At 41.9% G+C, this 21,380-nt stretch overlaps 1 protein-coding gene across 14 annotated transcripts in view; it reads right to left on the bottom strand.

Annotated features, from left to right (window-relative positions):
• The window catches only part of MCTP2 (multiple C2 and transmembrane domain containing 2), a 128,236-nt gene that overhangs the window by 82,255 nt on the left and 24,601 nt on the right, over positions 1 to 21,380 (bottom strand). For 10 of the 14 annotated variants that reach the window (XM_085588904.1, XM_085588905.1, XM_085588906.1 and 7 more), the window contains 6 exons: positions 20,424 to 20,521; positions 19,051 to 19,644; positions 13,829 to 13,891; positions 12,624 to 12,732; positions 1,375 to 1,517; positions 498 to 574 (listed from right to left, as the gene is read on the bottom strand). In XM_085588904.1, coding sequence (XP_085445030.1) covers positions 498 to 574; positions 1,375 to 1,517; positions 12,624 to 12,732; positions 13,829 to 13,891; positions 19,051 to 19,581 — 923 coding nt within the window. In that variant the 5' untranslated portion in view covers positions 19,582 to 19,644; positions 20,424 to 20,521. The other 4 variants (XM_085588903.1, XM_085588902.1, XM_085588915.1 and 1 more) reach the window with 3 other exon arrangements.

Genomic DNA, 21,380 nt, shown 5'->3' with positions numbered 1-21,380 from the left:
TGGCTTCCAGCTCCACACTGAGCCCAAGCAGCAGCAGCAGACAAAAGGCACAGGGCTTGCCTCGGCACTAAATCAGGGCCAGCTGCAGCTGCTGCAGGCAGGGATGGATGAGGGGGAGGCTGGAAAAGGGGCGCTGGCAGCAGCCAGGCAAAAAACGCTCCTCAGCCCCAGAGGAAGGCACCCTGTGGGGCTGAGGACAGGTCCCAAACCTTCTCCCACCTCCATAAACTGTCCTGGTGCAGCTCTCCCTAAACAATGCTGCACACAGAAATTCTTAGTCACAGAACTGGGTTCTGTCCAGGCTGGATTTGAATCCGGTGCATAAAAACGTGTGCAGAAGATTTATCTCAAATGATTTCTCTTGAAATCCCCGCTCTTCTATCAAAAATAAGTTTTCACTCATAGAAAAACTCCAAGCCAGAAAAAAAGCATTTCACCACTTCGCTCTGTTTCTCCATCAAGCTGCATTAATAACCCTTAATTAAATGAACTGTTACCTATTGAGTTCAAGTTCAGTGAGCGCCACAGATGCCGAACCCATGAAGTCTGAAGAGGTTAAATCACGATCGTACACCTGGTGGCAAAATAAGACAAATATTTCCAATTTTCACATCATAAGCCAGTTTTATCCCAGGCGATGAAAGAACAGATATTTTAAGCCCTTTCAGTTCAATTTTGTATTTGAAAGATCAAAGCTTAGATATAATTCAGGGATCACTTTCCATCTCCCCGCTTTAATTTGTATTTTTAGCTAAATATTTAACCAGCATTTTGAAAGTATCTTCTTAATATTATGTAAACAGAGACATGTGTGCTGCTATGGGTTGTGCCTGCTCCTTTATACTCCACACGACAGCATAATGAAACGCTGCACAAAAATCAGGTACTTGTGCTTACAGATGTTTTAGCAATTAGTGCTCACAACTGGTAGCTTGTGGTTCTGGTAACTGTAACGTTACTCATAACCAGAAAAGGCTTTGCTACTTGTCACGGCTGCATCCCAGGTAATAATTCTGTGCAGCCCAGCCAAATTACACTCCTAAAACGTGCTTCTGAAACTGCCCTTGGTTTCACTGAGTTTGCACAAGCACAGGGTGGGAGAGAGAGAGGGAGAGAGAGAATTCAGCTTTAAACAGATCCAGTCAAGGAGTTTTATTTCAAACTTGGGTTTTTGCAGACGGAAAGCAAAACATGCAAGTAAAATCTGGGAAAGACATATGTGCTTTTTAATTTGAAATTGCTGAAGCTCTTAAACTGGATTGTGTTTTATGCCGTGCTGCTACGGGGAATAAAAATCAATATGTTTCCAAAGTTGAAAATAATTGCTTAAAAAAATATTGGCCAGTCTTTCAAAAAACTGAGACCGAAACTTACCTTGATCCAGAGGTTTTGATCGAGGGTCTGTATGGGCAGCACAACAGTTTCATCCCAAACTGGGTTGAGGTTCTTGTAGACTACCTTACTTTTGTAAAGGGTTTTGCCATTCAGTTTAAACTTCACGTACGGGTCACTTGTACCTGTAATAATTAATTTAAAAATAGATTAGTGTCAGCACTGTATGCAACTCCACAACTTTAAATTATATTTTCATAAAATAATTTAAAAGAGTTAATGGTAATTACCTATTTTACAGATACATGTATATACTTCATTACCTGTATAAAAACTGCTCATTCATACAGGAAATCTACAGACAGAATCAGAAAGTTGCCCGAAAGCAGGCAACAAAAAAATCTTCATTGTTTGCTTGATCTGTTGTTTTATTCTTAAGAACATTAATTGCTGTTTAACAACTCTGATAAAATTTTAATTTGGTAAAAGAGCAAACAAGCAGCACTGAAGCACTATTTACAGGCCGACTAATGACACAGTGGAAGAGAGAAAATGTGGTCCTGTGACTAGGAATGTATTCAAAGGACCCAAACTCCAAAGCATCGTAACTGGGATAGGAGCTCCAAGGAAACCAGTAACAATAGCTAAAATACCCGTCAGGATTTCATCACTGGTGTCACTTTGCCAATTTACTTAAAACCCAATTTGAGGTTTCAATGAAAAAACAGCAACGTTATTCATCAGCTCAGGATAAAATCCACACAGAGAACAGACTCTGTAAAAACAAGCACTGTCCAGGTAACATGTTTTTTAATCCAAGTGGCACAATTTGCCATGGCAATAATGTCCCCTGTTTTTATGGAGCAGATGTCCATGGACAGAGCGTGAGGCTCGTGCCACTCGGCAGCAATAGAAAGACTTGCATCTGTCAAAGGAACACAGAAGAGGGAATCAACTTTTTATTATTGTTATTAAACTGGTGGCATCTGCACTGACACCAACCACCTAGTAAGAGGGGGAACAAGGCACAGGGATTTAACTAGATGATGGTTTAGTTACTCATACAGATTTTGCAAAAAAAAAAAAAAAATCTTCACAGGCTGAAAATAAAGGGGAAAAATCAAATGGAGATGTAGCAAGCAGCATCTACAATTAACTGAGCCTAGGTGCCATTCACCTGTCATATCCAGTATTTTCTGTATTTTACGTGATAGCTGGAATTATATTTCCCTCCTAACAGTTCAATTTCATCAGAAGGGTAGCAGCCAAGGTGATGGTCCTGGCTGCCCCCCAGCCTGCAGCAAGGGGAAAGGAAAGGACTGATTTCTACAGCAGACTTCAGAGTCAGAAATAATCTGAACCTGGCCTGACAAAGACATGGCAATCCAGGATAACCCGGCCTAACAGCAATACTCAAATCTTGCCAATGATTTATGCACCTGCAAGGATGTGAAAAATCCATATTTAAACATCCAAAGCTCTCATCAGTGTTATGTGAAGACAAACTCAGGAAAAAACAATTATGTGTAAGCACCTATTTGTGTAAGTACTGTAAAGAATTGTGCTCCTGAGAGACAGACATATTTCTAAGGATTATAGAAAGTTTTTATTCTGCTTTAATTTCAAAAGGGAAGAGTTGTAGAACCTAGTCCATTCTGCACATAAAGTGTGTTTCATTCACAGAAGGAAAATATCAGTTGGCTTTCAAATACTGTCTGCAGCTGATCCTTTTTCTGAATAATAATTGTTGAAAAAAATCACATTTTTTTGTTGTTTAAAAAAAAAAAAGAAAAGCACTGCAGACTTCTTAAATGGAATTTTTTTTTTCTTCTCCTCTAAGAGAGACTAATACTAAGGCCCAGATCCAAAGCCAGGAAAGTCAGAGGGCAGCTTCTCATTGTTCCCAGTGAGTTAGGACTAGACCTTTCCCTAAAAATTTCTCAGAACTATGATTATACTCTCATACAAAGCATCCAGCTTAAAACCAGCACAATGTCCAGGAGTGGGAACACACAGATAGATCACAGCCCCACAGTGTGGGGGGGCAGCAGTCATCAGAAGATGCAGAATTAAGAAATAACAGCACTGAGCTCTTTGGTGTCACTTCAAAAAGATTTTAAAATACCAAAAAAAGACAAAAAATCCCTAACCTTTATTTACTGTGCGAGCTGGACAAAACTGCATAATTAAAAGTAAGAATAGTAATAATAATGTCCACAATCTATTCTGTGCATGAAATAGCAACTGGCCAAGACAAGGAAAGCAAGTGATGAAATGAAAGCACGAAGAGACGATGGAGGCAGGTGGTTTATGGCCATAACTCATCTGCTTTTGGCATAGAAAACCCATAAAAAAGGACAAAACCTGAAAAGAGAGAAAAAAAACAGAGATATAGAAAAAAATAGCCAGCAAGTGCAATACCAACAAGCAGAAAACTCCAAGCCCTTTCTCTGAGGAGGGGAAGCAAGAAGACTATAGCTAAGTAAGCATCCCAATTGCATTATTGCTCTGAAAAGCTTTCCAGGTTGTTATACAGTAAAGGAAAATAAAAGGGAAGGGGGAGGGAAGGGCTGCCCAGCACTGCTCATGTGAGCCAGGCTTTAGCGATCATTCTCACGTATTTATTTTTAATAAACTCTTCCTTTATATTTATGCATATTTATATATAGAAACATACACATCTAAAAGGAATAGATGCAAAAAATATATATATAAAAGGAATATATATTAAAGGAATATATATAATAGGAAAATATATTTTGTTTACGTAAAAGTATATATTGTACATTAAGAGAAAAAAAGTGGGGGGGGGGGGGAAGCTACAATAAAAAGAGGCCTTTAATTAAATAAGATTGCCACTGTGGGATCAGGCCTTCATGCTTGTCAGCTTACTCTCAAAATAAACATCTCAAAGCGGGGCCTCAGTGGTGTCACTTACTCCAGCAAGGCAGCCTGGGTAATCCCTCGCTATCTTGACAGCTCCATAATGTTCCAGCGGCTTCACGGGTGAGCGGCGGCACCCGCGCCGCGGAAAATATTAATGCGGCAAATTAACGGCGAGAGAGAGAGGGGGACGGGGCGTACAAAAGCCAAACAAGGGAAAGGTGTCAAGTTAGCACCGGTGTTAATTGTGAGGGAAAATAATTGTGGCGGGGCAGGGGGGTCCTGCGGCGCTCGCCTGTCGCGCTGTCATGGGGGTGACATCTCAACTAGGCGGGCGACACGCCAGTGGTGGGATGGCAGCTCCATGCCACCCAGCAGATGGATTGTCACCTGCGTGGGGGGACACGGGGCACCTAAGGTTGGTGGTGGCCACTGGGGTGAAGCTGCGTGGCTGGTGGAGTGTCAAAATCAGTGGTGTTGATGATTCCAAGATTGTAGAAAGTCTCTGTCTTTCTGCCCCGTTGCCAAAGCAGAAGCCATAATTGGTCTGTGCTGGTTCCAAGGTTGTTTATTCTGTTTATCTCTAACATGTTCTGCTGCCCTGCCCAGCTCTGTCCTGCAGGGCAGCGTGTGGGGCTCTGCCCTCAGTGGGATGTTACAAACATTAAATACCAGAAACTCCCTGGGCTGGATTTACAAGAACGTGCCAATATCTGTCACCTACGTTGGACAGTGTGTCCCCAGCCTGAACCAACAGAAAAATGCCAACACCACAGTGAGACATGGAGGGCATGAAGAAGGATAAAAAGGACAAGACACACCCAATTTCCTCCATTTTGTTCCCTTTGAACCCCTAATCTAGAATCCTAAAATTTTACTTTTGCACCCGTGCCACACTTAATTTTACTTCAATCAAACACTCAGAGCTCGTAATTCATCCTGTAAGATTGAAAACTCTTTTCCATGGACAGAGATCCCAGACAGTGTCTCTGGGGGCTCTGTCCAGGGGGTTCCTGACCCCTGCCAGGGTCCCAGATCTGCCAGGGCAGCCAGAGGGAAGCCCTGGATTCCCACAGTGGAGAAATGTCAGGATGGACGTGGCACCACGGCCCGCCCAAGGTGGATCCTGAGATGCTGACATAGCTCTCTGCTGACTGTGGTCTGGTTCTGGTTTCCTGTAAGACACCCCAGATTGCATCCAGATGACCAAAATAGTTGACAGGGAATGAGAAATAAGCCAGGTGGGCAAGCCTCTCCTGATGGGACGAACAGCACAGACTGCAAATCACTGACTGCATTTGAATTCAGGGCTTGAAGCCTCCTGGATTCAAGCTCAGAAAGACGTCTGGGTCTATTAAAAGCTATTTATAAGAGACAATCTACAATCTAGGCAGAAAAACGTAACTTTTTTTGAAAAGAGCCATGTGATGTTAGAGATGAACCAGTCTAAAAAAAGGGTTTTTTGTTTATAATCTTCTTTTAACTGTGACAGAAATGGATAATTTTCTGAAAAAGCCAGACCAATTAAAAAAAAAAAAAAAAAGAAAGCTTTTTAGCAGTCATTTCCTAGTAAAGGCAACTGAATCAACAACTTTTAGGCACGTGCATGCAGGCTCTTCTGAAAGCAAGGTCTCACTCACATCAGCTGTAGCAGTATCAACAGGGGAATGGATTATTGTTAAAGCCAGTTGAGAACTGGGAAAAGCAAGGTGCTTTGAGGTTAATTTGTATATTGTGCAGTGAAACAAGCAGGTTCTCACACACTAAAATATATGGACAGAATATATATAAAAAACCCAACATAATCTGCTTATTGGCCTAAAGCAAACCAAATAAAGAATAAAAATGAAGTTGACCTCTTAAAAAACCAAAAATAATTTAATTTGCTAGGCCTCTTCCCCCATGCGAGAAAGAACATTCATCTTGACAGTGATGCTCCCTGGAATTCCTTTGCAAAATACCAATTTCATTTCTATTTTCTCCCACTAACACTAAAAAGCAATGAGTGCAGGCAAACCAGACATCACCTAAAACCTGAGAAAGCTTCAGTAAGCAAAAAGTTGTTGGGACAGAGCAGCAGGAGAGGGTTTAGTAGCCCAAGAAACCAAACTGTTAAAGGTGCTTTTAAATGGATACTGCTGCCCTCTAGCAGCTACCGAGAGGTGAATCACATCCACTGCTTCAGAACGAGGGAAAAAAATAACCCAGCAAACCCAGAAGACCAAATATAATTTCAAGCCACACACTGTTTTATGAGAGCAAACTTACTGGAAATGTAGCATATGAAACAAGTCTCATTCCATAAATAAATAAATAAAAATGACCACCAAATTGCCTTAAAATCTTGGAAAAAATCAAAGAGCAGTGTGAAATATAACCTAGACCATCTTAAGTTTTGGTTAAAAAACTAAATTTTAATCTGAAGAAGGAAATTAAGGATTTATTTTATAGGCATGTAAAGAATAAATATCTGAAAATCTTCCTAGAAATAGAATTACTGGAGTTATTTACGACAAGGAGTAAAAGACATTCTAAAATAGAACACACATTTTTCTTTTTAAGTGGAAAACCACTACATCCTTCCAGTGAAACAGCCAAGATCAAGGCTTAAAGGGGAAATCAGAAAAAAAAGTATTCTGCTGGCAGGAAATTCAGGTGATTTTGGAAAGTTTTGTCCCCAGCTAGTTTTACGTGGCCAGATGGAAATGAAACATTGCTTGGAAACAAGCAGTCCCAATAGGTTCCAAGGGAAAATAAAACCAACAAGAAAAAAAAAAATACACACAAGCCTAAAAAATACCACAAAAAAACCCCAATAAACTGAAAAGACCACAGAAGTGTGTAGAAAGTGTGCAAACAGTTTAAGGGAAGGGGAAGGTGGGGAAAAATTGCCAGAACTCAATAGAATGAAAGATGCAGATATAGTACTTTCTATTCAAGACATTTCAGAAACACAAAAAAAAAAAAGAAAAAAAAAAAAAGGAAAGAAAAAAGAAAATACCATGTGACATACATTAGGGACATGTGACATAAGGCATAGAATTGTCTTTGGTAAGAATTAGTCCAGCTGAACACTGCTTTAGACACTGGCAGAGGCTCCAGGATCTCCCTGGAGCTTTCTCTTCTGCGTGCTAAACAACCCCAGCTCAGCATTGTTTCTTGTATTCGGAGTCTTCACCCAAATAAAATCTTCTTACAAGGTCCCAGAAAGATGCAGTGTGACCTGTTAATGCAGGCAGGTGCCCATAAGACTCGGCTCTGACAACTGATGGAGCTAGAATAGTTTAAGAAACCTGCTTTTTAAACTACAATTCTGACACAAGAAGAGTCACGGGGTGTTCTCTGGGCCTAAAAATTCTCTTCCGATGCTATCACTCCAACATTTCCTAATTTAACATTACAAGGATGGGAAGACATAGAAACTGTTTTTGTTTGAACTCCTCCAGACACATAAATTGCTTCTGTTTGAACTCCTCCTGTTTTTTGGAGGTGCAATCTCAGTGCATTCCTTTCCCACACCAGTGAGGCAGGATGCTCACAGGGATCCCTGTGCCCAAGGCAAAGTTTCAGGCACACACTCTGCACCTCCAGAAGCTGGGCTTGGCACAGACAGACTCTCTCAGCACAAGCCCTCGTTCACACAGCCACACAGCATCCAGAAAACATCCAAAGGAGGCCTCAGCACCATCCAAAATCTCAGCACTTGTAAATTAGCCATGATTACGCCTTTCAAAAAGAAGTGCGAGAAGTTGCCTAATACATTGCAATAATTAATAAATCTGAAGGCCTAATGATCTAATTGCAGATACCCTGAAAACAGAGAAAGTCTAAATTAATCAGCGCATTTGCAGAGAGCAATTCAGCCTAATTGCTCTGAGCATTTGCTTTCCAAACAATTACTTGCTCTAAGCTGACAAATACCCAGCAGAGCACACACACATCCCCTCCTCTGGCACTCTGGTATCAGCATGGACCCAGGCAGGGAATTACAGAGTGATAAAATACCCTGAGTTGGCAAAACCCACTGGCATCACCAAGGTCTAACTTCTGGATAGCCCAGAGCTTTGAGTGGTGGGTTCCTGCAGGCTCACTGCTGCTGGAAGTTAAAAGTATGGTATTCTACAAGCTTTCTTTCCTTTTGTTTTGTCCTTGGGAGACTGATCTCCAGCACAGCTCACAGGGAGCCCCCCAGGACCCCAGGCAGAGGGGGCTGTGAGATGTGAGAGCAGAGGATGTTGTGCTGAGGACAAGGAAAGCAGGATGCACCCATGGAGGTGTTGCATCTTCTGCACTACTGCTCCTCCCCTTGCACTCTTCACACTGCCTCCATCACTGCCTCCATCAAAGGAAGGAGAGGAAAACCAAAATGCAGCAAGAGAAAACAAATGAAACCTGAAAGGAAGAAACAGAGATGGGGCACAAATGTTCTGTAAAAAAGATCTATGAAACACAAAACCAGGTAGAAAAGGGACACACATGAAGTTCAGGCTGGAACACATGGTTAAAAGGGAAAGAAAAAGAAGTCACCAACCACAGCCACATCCAAGAACTGTGTTTCTTGTAACTACACTGAGTAACAGATGAAAAATGAACTTTAAAAGCACAGGATTTGGAAATGAGAGGGGCTTCTCACCCTCACAGGCACTCAAAACCCAGTTTCTGTTTATTCTTACAGCAGCAGAGTTGGGTTTGCCACCTGAAGGAAGGTAGCCCCTCCTCACAGCTGTGGCATCGCTTTGTTCACTGCTCTGGAAGGGTGACTCGACCAGGAGCAATGTGCACAGCCAGAGCATCCCAGTGCCAAAGGGGAGCAGGACCTTGGAGATTTCTTCAGGTTGACTCAAACAACCACGAGGCACCACCCTGGCCTGTGAAGTTGAACCAGCAGGTGGAAATGGGCTCCAGCCTCTCCCAGCTCAAAGCGTGAAGCTGGGCTCACAAAGCCCTAAAACCTCTAAGGGTGTCACAAGATGCCAACACTCAGAGCACCAGTGATTTTTTTTTAATGCCAAATTAGATACAGAATAATCATCTCTCTGTTCTGCCAAGCTGCTCCAGTGCTCCACAGATTTTTAATCAAAAAAAAAACCAAAAAAACAAAACACATTTCTGGTTTATTACTACTTGGAGTAGTCAAACTACACAGATGCAAACTCCTTGCCACAAGTGAAACACATCTAGTAACAATTATACCATAAAAAATACATAAAAATACATTAAAAAATCCAACTTCTGGTGCAGTGTATGTACACACATACATAAACTTCAACGTTTGGCTCATCCTCTACAAGAAGTCTAAATGTAGGACCCATGCACTGCCTAACATTGGCCCCAGAGGGGCACACAGGTAACATGCCAAATTTACCATCTGCTCAGGCAGATTCTGCTGTGTGGCTGGGTGAGACTGTAAGCAAGTAAATCAGACTCCAAGCAAGCTGATAACCAGCAGGCAACACCTCTCTCAGCCTGCATCCCTATGCAGGACACCGATTTTGACTCAAGAAAGGAGTTTTTGGAGCTTCTCTACTTTCCACCAGAACTAAGATCCTGCTCTAGCAGCACCTGGATTCCATGGCTCCGTGTTGCTGTACAGAGGCTTTTTCTTTCAAAAAATAGATAAAAGAGGAGAAGAAAACACTGAAATTCTGATTTATTTTTCTTTTCCATATTGCTGTGCAATTTAGAAGAAGCACATGCATCTCTGAACCAGTCTCCTGGGCTGATGCACCCTCTCTAAAGACAGCAGTACAAGGAGAGGAGCTGCAGAAAGTCAGGGACTGGAGAGACACAAGAGACAGGCAAAAACAATGCGAGAAGTAAAAAGTGGAGGGAAAAATAGGAAAGAGCAGATGTTAACAGGATTCATATTATGAAGAGGAAAAAAATTGTCATTAAAATCTGGTAAAGTAAAGGAGGAATTTATATCACACCAAAGCGAACATATCCTGGAAAGAGCAGTACATAGTGAGGCAAAGAGTCAGAAAAAAATACTGGGAAAATTGGGAAAAAAAGTGAAGTCTGCAGCTCTAAGTAGAACTCCTGCTCACCTTTACTTGGCCAAGCATAATTTATTTCCTAATTAATAAGCATAATATTTATTTATTTATTATATTTACTTCCTAATAATAAACATACTATTAGTAAATTCAGGGAGAAACCTGTGAATTTAATGAGCAGTGCCAGGATGGTTTTAAGCAATACCTGTTTCCAATGTCAGAAATATTTCTCCTTGGTCACACAGCTTAGATTTATTTTTACATGTACACACAGATAAATACTCCTTACACTGGGACAAAACAGAGGCAGAAACAGACTGAACATGAGCACAGGAGACTTTACTCAGCTGCCAGGAGAGGGCATTACCCACCCACACTGCAGCTCCTAAGCCTGAGCTATTGAAACTTGTAAAATAAAATTAAGGGGAAAAATGCAAACATGAGAAGGCAGAACACCACACTTAAATACCATTTTCTTTATGTAGCTAAAGAAACTCCTCCAAAAAATGTAAACTGATGGGTTTGATGACTGCTTTGAGACTTTTTTCCAGATAAATCTCTGATTGAGTAATAAATGAAAATTAAAATTTAGGAAAATTACAACTCTTATGTTAATTCTTATTTATGCTAAAGATGCTGGGGCATAAACTCTCCACTCAGTCTCTGTGAATATTTTTCTGAATTCAAATTATTCAGAGCACACTGATACACCCCAGCACAGCAGGGTGGGGGGAGAGGAGGGAAGTCTCTGGGGCTTTCTCACACTGAAGAGATGAGCAGGGCTGACAACCTCCCACTTTCAAAGGCACGCTGAGAAAGCCCAGTGGCTGTAGGTCAAAGCTCAGCATCACACAAAGATGTCACACAGCCAGAGTGACAGCAGAGGCCTGTAACCATGGGCATCCACAGTGAGCTTTTTATTTTTTTAAGGAGCCACCACTGCAGCAATGTGGTGACTGATGAATAATCATTAAGGCACTGCTTTCTGCCCTCCTGCTGCCTGTGCAATAAAAAGCAGCAGTTTTACTGAATTTTTTCACCTCACATACTCAGTTTACTAAATGAGAGGTCATTTGCCACAAAGCAACAGAGACTCAGCAAAAGGGATTTTTTTCCCCCTTATGTTGTTTCACTATGCTGTCCCCTGCTTCACTAAGACAAGCATTTGCTTTCTTACATAACAAAACACAGCCTAGAGCAAAGTATGCTCTGTCTTCTCTAGAAAAACTACTTTGCTGGAATTGCTCATTTCTAGCATCTTTTTCCTAGGAACAGTTGGATGTGTCCTGGCTTGTGCAACCTGCTAGTAAAATCTGATCAACTGCTACACTGTTAGGAAATACAGGCTTTTTATAACCAATGAAGATCTTAATCTAAGTACTGGTTCACTTCTTCTAAAAACTGGTAGGGAAAACAACCAGAAGTTACTGTTTTGTGAAGCCATGAAAAGTCAGCATGGAAAAAGTTAACTGAGATACCAGACAACAAAATCCCAACAGCACCTCATGGGAGAACCTAAATCAGACAGGTCCCTCCAGGTGCAAACCTTCACAGGCCTTTAGGCTGTGCAAGCTTATTTTGTTTAAAAGCAAATGAATCAACCCCATGGCTTCACCTCAAAAGAAGCTGCTCAGACATTTTGCAAGACAAAACTACCAGAACTGTTTGCACATGCAGGGAAAAAAATATGAAATCAAGACTGGATATATGGAAGAGCTCTTTGACAGGCTCAGATCAAAGGTCCTGACACAGCTGCTGCCTCAGAGTCCTACACAGAGCCCCTGGCAGGACAGCTCTTCCCTCCACAGCAAGTGACTGGCTGCTTGTAAGCATTTCTCCCTCTTTCAACATCCTGAAGAAAAGCCAAGTTAAGGAATTTTCACATTTTTTTCACAGGAATTCCCTAAATATTTTATAATTTATTTGATACATCATCTTGGGGTGGGTTTTGGGTTTTTAGGATGCTGTCATTGCTCAGTCACATCCCAGGTTAGAGAGGATTGCTGCCTTACAGCCCTGCTCATGGGGTTCCCCTTTTATTAACAGATAATCCCAAAAGCAGTCCTAAGAGCAGCTGCATCATTTAATAAACTTCCAATTATTCTTTGTTTTGGGGGGGGTTTTAAGCTCAAATAGAACTCTTTGCAGTTCCTGAATGGGTGCAGGTGCTAAGGGTAGCCAAGAAGGAGCTTTGAGCTGCACAGGAGGAGTAGCAAGCAGAGGGCAGCTCCCTCCCCTGTGTATCCAGGCTGGATAAACCCAACCTTGAGTGCTCTGACCCGCAGGAGAGCCACTTGCTGCACTGCAGGTGAGCAGCCAGCTTGCTGCCAGGCTGAGATGGGTGACAAAGGGGTGAATACAGAGCTGAAGTGTGTGAATGCTGCAGGAGGGCAGGGGGAAGGTGGGGCTCACCACAGCGATCCCTGATGACCAGGTTCCTGCCCTCCCTCAGGTGGATGGTCAGCAGGTAGGCAAAGGGGCTGGGCAGCTCACTCAGGCAGTCGCTGGCTTCCTCCAGAGCCTGAGGAGAACAAAGGAATCAGTCACACACCTCTCGAAGCAGATCTTAAATAAGGCAGGTGTGCTGCTGCAAAGTTCTGCTCTTTCCTTAAGGCTATCTTTTACAAAAAGGAGACAAAAAAAAAAAAAAAAAAAACAGGAAAAATTAAAAATATTTCTTTCCCAGGTTTTACTTCACTATGCAAGTAGCTAAGTATCAGCATCAAATATGTTCAAAAAAGCAAGGTTTTTACCTGAAAATGAGTGGTGGTATAACAATCACAAATGCATGCACAGGTTTTCCAAATCCTATCAGCACATTTTTTTTCTGAGCTGTTTCTCGTGCATTTCTCAAGTTGGAAGAGACCCCAAAAGTCCTTTGTAGCCCCCTGATAACCTCAGGAGGAAGAGCAGGTTTCACACAGCTGCTGAGAGTGAGCACATTCCATTTCACTGGAAAGGCCAGTGGCAGGCAGTGCTGGCTGTGAGCTTTGGCAGAAGCAAACTCGAGAGGATTTTTGCTCATCAGAGGTGCTGCCACAGCTCAGCATCATCCTCCAGCTGGAGCACTCGGTGAAAAGAGCTCTTGCCAGCACTTGAGGGGTTATCAGAGGGCAAAGGTAGAGAAGTTCATCCACAAAGCAAACATGTTTTACATGAGAATAACATGTCAGAACTGCCAGTGCCTCTTCACACTGCCCTAAAACTGATATTGCTATCTGGCAAAGTTTACAGCTGTGTTACTTGCTGTATTTATTTTAATCCAGTTTGTTCCTACACTGTTATTTGAGTATTTATGCTGCTGCTCTCATCAGTTACCAGTACAATATAGATATTATAGAGTGCTTCAAAAAATCCAGAAGGTTTGGTGTATTCAAAACATTAGCAACCACTTTGAACTACTAAAATCCTAAACAACAAAAACACAAACCTACCACTAAATAAACAAATCCTCCACAAAACTGAAACAACCTCTTCAAAAAGAAAAAAAACCAAAGCAACACTGGGCAAATCTCTAGATTGGTTCGTCACCTGATGAGTTTTTGAATTTTTAAGGAAAGAACCTAAATCTAAAATAAATTATGTTTCTGATCAAGCTTCAAAATGACAGGACTTACCATTTGGTCTTCAAAGTTTTGAGATGATAGGGAAGAGTCAAAATCCATTTCTCCAGACGGGTACTATAAAACAAAAGATACAATGAATTAGGCAACAAAACAGGAAAGAAAATGCTCCTAGCATCAATCAAGAAATTACTCATACATACATGTAATGAATGAAATTATCTTACTTATCATATAGATAATTTAAATACGTATTTCTTTTGCCTGTTTTACAGTAACTGCTCTTAGTCTCTTGAGTTTAACCCAGAAAAATTAAGTGCCTGCTTCCAGCAAGGAATAAATTTCTTCTTCTCCTCCCCAGAACTGGGTGCTGAAGGTTCTTATCACAAACTCTCCTGATGTCTGAAGGTTGTTGTGTCTGGCTGCCTCACTTGACCACAACTTCTCCTTCACCACCCAAAAAGCAAGTTCCACTTAAAGGTTTCTATAAATCATTTTTTTCACTCAGTTTGGTGTTTGGGATATTTTTTGTTGTTGTTGTTTGTGTAGGGTTTTTTTGTTTGGTTTGAGTTTAAAAGAAAAATTGCTCAGGGGAAAAGTAAAAAAGAAATTGTCAAAGGGAAAGGTGTCCTTGCTTTGGATGAGTTAATTTTCCTTCTAGTAGCTGGCACAGTGCTCTGTTTTGAATTTAGGGTGAGAAGAATGCTGATTACACACTGATGTTTTTAGTTGTTGCTGGACAAGTACTGTCCCTCTGCTGAGGAACTGGCTGGATATCAGCAGGTAATAAACAATTGCACTGTGCTCACTTGTTTTGAATATTTTAACTGTTGTATCATTTCTATAAAAATATTAATTATTTTTAAATATTAGAAAAATATATTTAATATAATTAATTTTTTTAAAATACTTTTATGTTATAATATCTCTATATTATAATACATCAAATATTATTAAAATAATTACCTCTTCCTTTTCTGTCCTTCCTGTCTTTATCTCAACCCACAAATTTTACCTTTTACCCTCAGTTCTCTCCTGCATATGATGGTTCCCGCTGAGCAAGGAATAAGAGAGAAGCTGTGTCATATTTAACTGCCTGGTGGGCTAAACCACGACAAAACAGAAAAAAAATATACAAGTGACATGTATTTCCCCACCTTCCTGCAGTAACTGGAAGATCCAAAGGATTTTTAATCTATGGTAGAGGAAGTCAACCATTTCTTCCTAAACACTGACTCATCCAAAACCTTGAGGCCACGGTGGCCCAGCAGCGAGTCTGTCTGAGGAGACTCAGCAGCCAGGACACCTCTGATGCTCCCCTGGCTGCTCCAGGAGCCCATGACCATCACTGCAGCTGAAGAGGACCAACGTGCCTGGGAAACTCTTTGGGTCTGATGCAGGGCAACCTCAGCCCAGTCAAACACAAAGATTTCTGCCAAGGGTGAGCTCGGCGTGCAGAAATGCACACAAGGGGGAATTCGATCCTCATGTGAAAGTGTGGTACCATCCAAACCTCTCAGATGAGAGCAGCATTGTGTGCAGCACTACAGAAACATTTAAAAGTCAACCAGCTCCCGCAGCAAAGTACATAAATCTTAGCTGGGCTGACATGCTGAAATAAACCTAAATACCTTTTGTGCAATTCTTTTCCTCCTCTTCCCGCAAATGCATATATTACATATCAGGAAGTACAGTAATCCAGCATTGCAAGTAAGATTTCCCTTTCACGACAGACAAAATCTAACTTTATGGTTCCCACAGTAATCATAACTTGGCCACCTTGCAAAAACACATTAAAAGTGGAAAAATTATCATCATAAAGAGCAGCAGAAGAATTTTCTCACACAATAGAGCTCAGTTACAGCTGCTAGGGGAACCCTAACTTTGAATTTTCTGACTAGTATGCATAAAATCTCACTCATGTGCATTAAACTTAGTGTTTCTTGGAGTCTCTGGCTTCACAGGAATCTCCTTCAGGCACCATCATTGGCACTGGTAATGGTCTCTCTTTGCAGCTTGTTTTACACGGCACAAACACGGGATCAAAGAACTGCATTGAAATTATAATAATTTTTAAAGTACTGCCTTGGCTAGCTTGCTATCATTTATAAAAAAAATTACCCTCAAAATTATGATTTTTTCTTTATTCTGTTTTGTTTACTTGCATTACATCCACAGATACAGAACTATTATAATTTTAAATAGAAAAACTTGGGGTTTTAATTTTAGCTCCACATAATATTAATTACTGTTATTCTAGGTAGATAACTGCAGTGAGATCACTGAATATAGATAAAAGTCTTGGTGAAAACACGCTCATGAACCTTGATTTTATCAAACTACAATGACAGTTTTCAACTTTAAGCAAAAGTGGCCACTCCCAGGGGGGCCACAGCCCCAAATATATCTGCATGAAAATAAATCAAGCAAGAGTAGATATATGAATATACATAAATTGAAAGTTCTTCCTGACAAGTGTTCCCACCTCTGCCTCCTCTTGTTTTCTGCAGAAGAATTACTCAAAATACAAAACCGCTGAGTGCATCTGCAACTGGACAAGGCTTTGGGTTGCCTGCATTTGTCCTAAACCAGGACAGTGACTCCCTGCAAAGTACTGGCAAGGGGATAAAGAGATATCAGAGCATCTCAGCAATGACACGTGGCCATGGACAGAACCCAACGGCAGAAAAAAAAACCAAAAATGGCACCACAGGAACCTTTTACAACCTGAATCACGCAGGGATTCAACACAACCTCACTTGCTTCTTCAGCAATGAGGAACAGAGAGCAAACCTCCCAGCAAATGGTGAAATGGTCCCTGTGGGCAGAGCCTTGGGGAAGATGGGCTGTGCTGAGCACCCCCAGCTCTGCAGGGAGTGCAGACAAGTGAGAAAACCACAAGCACATGCTGATCTCACCCGCCAGGCCCAGGAGGATCTCACCGTATCGGGTGGCCAAAGACAGCCAGGAAATGAGTAGGTGGCATGTGACAAGTAAATCAGGGGGAAAAGAAGCTCAACCTACATTTCTGCTTTTTTTAGTTTGTTTTGTTCCCGGGATCTGCCTTCTTTCTGATTTACCTCCCTGGGCAGGGAGCGATGCTCACACAAGAACAATGTGAACTCTTGTGCTCCTCAAAGCAACCCCACCCAGCATTCAGGGACCAAAATCCTCTGTAACAAACTATTCCCATCCGAGGCACACACAGCACAAACCCAGTAGCTGTTCAATTAAGTATATGCAAAGCTGAATATTGAAGTTGTCATAGAATCATAGAATATTGAGGTTTGGGCTGGAATGGAGCTTACAGATCATTTAGTTCCACCCTCCCTGACACTGACACCTTCTAATATTGAATTTGTTTTTCACCAGATTCAATATTCAATATTCAAATTTGCTCAGTACTACTTATTCATTTCTACTTTGCCTCACTCTCTCCTTTTATTCTCAAGGAAAAATATCTTTGTAAGTGGCACTGGAGGGAGATTACAGCAAGGAAGCATATTCACACAGGGAGATGATTTGCCATGCAAGTAAATACCAAATGACTTACACACACCAGCAAATACAGAAATACACATTTAGGGAAAGATGTAAGTGCTGCAGAAAATAAGCCAGACTCAGACTGTGCATCTGGATGAAACTTGACTTGAGGTTAAGCTATTTCATCATTGTACAGGTACTTCATTCTCCTAGAACACTCAGGTCGCCCGAAATCAAAGCAGGAATTAGTATTAACTTTGTTGTGCTGAGGTAGATTTTAGATTAGGGTTTCACGCTTACAACAGCAGAAAAAACCTGCTGCTATCGTTAAAACAACCTGGAAAAAACTTCCAAAATCACAAGAGTCCACATAGTTACCATATACCGAGTGAGGTGCTACAACTTTTTGTGTAATGTTTGAGCAGAGAAACAAAGCACTATACTATTTCGGTCGCTTTTCCTAAGTACCCCTCAAAATAATGAGCACTCCAGCAAGATGAAACCAATTTGTGAATAATTTAGCAACCCTAAACCGCAGGTGATGGTCAGTAACTACCAGTCTGACACTCTGCATCACAGCAGACTGGAAGCCAACACCATTTGGTAGGAAAGGACCACTTTCCCCACCCACATCAATGCTAATCATCCTTTTGAATGTGCAGTTAAAAACCAATTAACTTGTGAAATCCCCATTCCCAAGGGAGAACTTGAAACAAAAATGCCCAGTTCCCAGTTTGGCATCTTGGATGACTACAGAGGCAGCTCCCACAACTGCAACAATCAGGTAATCAAAAAAGGCCTCAGAAAGTTCAAAATGTAACCTTCCCAGGGAAAACTCAACAGGAGCAGATGTATTTCCACAAAATCTAACTAAAACAAATTTTGCCTGAAGTGTTTCCTGCAGCCACAATCTTCACCTACTGTCTATAAAATGAAGTTATCACTGAGCTCCTCAGGATTCCAAATTTGCTCAGGCCAGGCAGGAATTAGTTTCATGACAGTATTGGTCTCTGATGCTCCTGGGATATTATGTCCACACAAAAATACTGACCACAGAGCAGGGGGAAGGAAAGGGGGACAAGGCAGTGCAGAGAAAACATTTTAGTTTTTCTCTTAAATCATCACCACAAAAACCAGTCCTGAGAAGATTGCAACATGTTCTGTTCCCCATCATGTGCTTGTTTTGGTTAATTCCAGGTACAGGCAGAGCTCACCTTGCTCACAGCCATTCTTTCACCTATTGCCTTCATCAGAGTCTTCAGTGGGAGGATGGCAAATTGATTGTACTACATAGCAATTTTGGTAACTATATTAACTAGAAAGCAAATGTATCAGCACCTCAATTCAGAGCTCAGAGAACTGCAACAACTTTTGATTTAAGCAAGCAATTTCCGCAAGTCTGAAAAGTCTGAATTATCCTTACAAATGACAGAAGAATAATCAAAGAACCAAAAAATTGGAGCAGTGTTATTTGCAGCCCCAGACTGACAGGAAGGATAGCTGAATAATGTGTATATAATGTAAAGTTCAGACTTAATTGTATTGCTCATTTATTCCTTGAACAGAACCCCCTCCTCACAGAATGGTTCAGGTGGGAAAGGGTCTTAAATCTCACCTCATCCCAGCCCCCTGCCATGGGCAGGGACACCTCCCACTATGCCAGGCTGCTCAGAGCCCTGTCCAACCTGGCCTTGGTTGGATCCTCCATCCCTTTATGAGCCATAAAATTAAGGAGAAGCACAAGGAGCCCGCAGGAGGTGGTGACAGAACCTCGCTGCTGCTTGAGCACCCACCTCTGTCCCCTCGTCGCTCAGCGCGGCGCTCAGCCGGGAGCTCTGCAGCAGCTCCAACAGGTCCTCGCTGGATTTCCTCTTCCCCTCGGACACAGGGCTGCCCACAGCCTCAGCCCCTCGTGAGGACACCAGGTGAACACCCACAGCTTGGGCATCTGGAGGGGTGACGGTCACCTCCGTCCGCGTCCTCTGCTGCGACGCCCACAGCCAGTCCTCTCCCGCTGCCTTCACCGAAGCGTTCCTGCTCTTCAGGGAGACCACAGACCTGGAAAAGCTCTTGGGGGAGCAGCTCGACAACACCTGAGCACTCGAGTAAGTCGTTTCTTCTTCTTCTTCTTCTTCTTCTTCCATGAGAGTCTCCACCTCCAGCATGTCAGGCACTGACACGCTGAGACAGCGGTCCAAGGAGTGCCCCTTCCTCTCCAGCATTTTGCCAGACCTCTTCTTCGTCTTCCTCACGCTCAGGTTTCGCAGGAAGGGCCGGGTCTTCTGCTTCAGAGATCCCCAGACGGATTGTTTGTCCAAGTCCATTGCTGCAGGGGGAATCTCAGCAATGCCTCCTGCACAGAACAGCTTCAGCGATTCCCAGGCTGACTAAAAGGAACGTAGGAAGGAGGCAAGTCAATCACAAAAGTGAACAGCCGCTCAAGACTATGATTCATGTTGTCTCATCTTAAAACTTTCAGTCATTTCTCTGAACAGTTAAAAGGGAGCGTGTCACATTAGTAAGTGCTTCCAAATACAATCTGGTGGGTAGGTTTGGTTATTTAGGAGGAAAACAGCCAGAGCAAGTATTTATTCCTACACAAAAATGCAATGTCTGCCCACTACTTCATTATTTCTAAGAGAGGACATTATATTTCTTCTTCTGTTAATCCCTGGTTTGTGAAAACTTGAGGTTTATCCAATTTGAAACTGTTTCTGTACAAAGCTTACTGACGGGAGTTAAATCCTGATAACGCAAGCACACAAAACACGCTGGCAAAGCTGGCACTGACATTTCTGCTGCCACTTTCCCAGGCCATGTAGGGCTTTGTTGGCTATTTCCAAAGCTACATGGATTCTTACAGGATGTGTTGTTGGCAGATATGTAAAACAGCTCCACAAACTAAGTAGCTGAGGCTGAAGAGAGGACATTGTACTTGAGGAATCCCAACTGGGACCCCAAAACACTCCCTTACATTAACCCACTGTCAGTGAAAACTGCAGAACTATTTTTTCTTGTAAAGTGGGCAACTTGAGAGAAAAATCATACAAAAATGGATGGGTGGATCACTTTTGAAAACCTGCTGGTGGACTCACAGCTGATTGACAGCAAGCATTTACACAACTGGGAGGGTCAGGAATAAAAGAGCTAAAATAAAATCACTCACTGTATGTGCATTGTAAGGGAACAGGGACAGCTCTGTGCACAGGAATATCCTCACAGACAGACTCTTCTGTGGTTAACAGCTGAGCAATCATCCTTACTCTGTGAAAAAAGGTGGTCAAATCATCATTAAAACCCAGTAAGGAAAAAGCTGGTGACACCTGCAGAATTACTCCTTTACAGTCACATACACAGAGGTACAGTACATACCCATGTCCTCAGAAATATTCACCCATTAACTACATGAGGACTGTTCCTCAAGCATGTTTACCTTCTAACTATTGTATAATCCACCAAAAATTACTTCCTACTCTTTTGCTGATTACTAGGAAAAACACCAGGACAGGCAACAGAAACACAATTGTTAGATTAATCCACACAGAGAAATTACTGCCTGCTTTCAAAGAAATCTACACTTGCATTCATTAATTTGAATGAGGCTGTATAACCAGTTACTTAATAACTTATTTAAATGACTTTATGACTAACCTCATCACACTTGCAGAGTGTTGAGGAATCTACAGAAAAATTCTCTAACTGAATTGCTGTCTAACTAAGGTGGCACAATGTTCCCCTCCTCCATTTATACTGGCAAATAAAGAATATTAGCATTATTATATTCAACACAATAAATGAATAAGTTTAATGGCACTGTATGCATTCACAAGGCAATAAAACAGGAATGTGTGTTAGTGTAGGTATATCAACTTAACACAGCCACAATATCAAAGTGCACATGGACATACTGGACTTTTTTTTTCCCCTTACAACACCACTGTGTAAAAACAGTTTTGTGAACCTGAGAGAGGAAGATTTCACACAGAAAGCCCCACCATGCCTTTGTATTTCTCAGTGAACTCAGGCTGAAGCACAACAGCATTACAGAGGGAGGAGAAAAGCCGTAATTGCCAGCCCAATGTGATGGGGATGGCTGTGGGATGCCTGTGCTGGAGCAGCACCT

Source organism: Lonchura striata, chromosome 10 (genome assembly GCF_050655825.1).
Source record: "Lonchura striata isolate lonStrDom1 chromosome 10, ASM5065582v1, whole genome shotgun sequence".
Classification (NCBI taxonomy): domain Eukaryota; kingdom Metazoa; phylum Chordata; class Aves; order Passeriformes; family Estrildidae; genus Lonchura; species Lonchura striata.
Note: the sequence above shows the minus strand (reverse complement) of the source record. Positions and strands in the feature narration are given on the sequence as shown.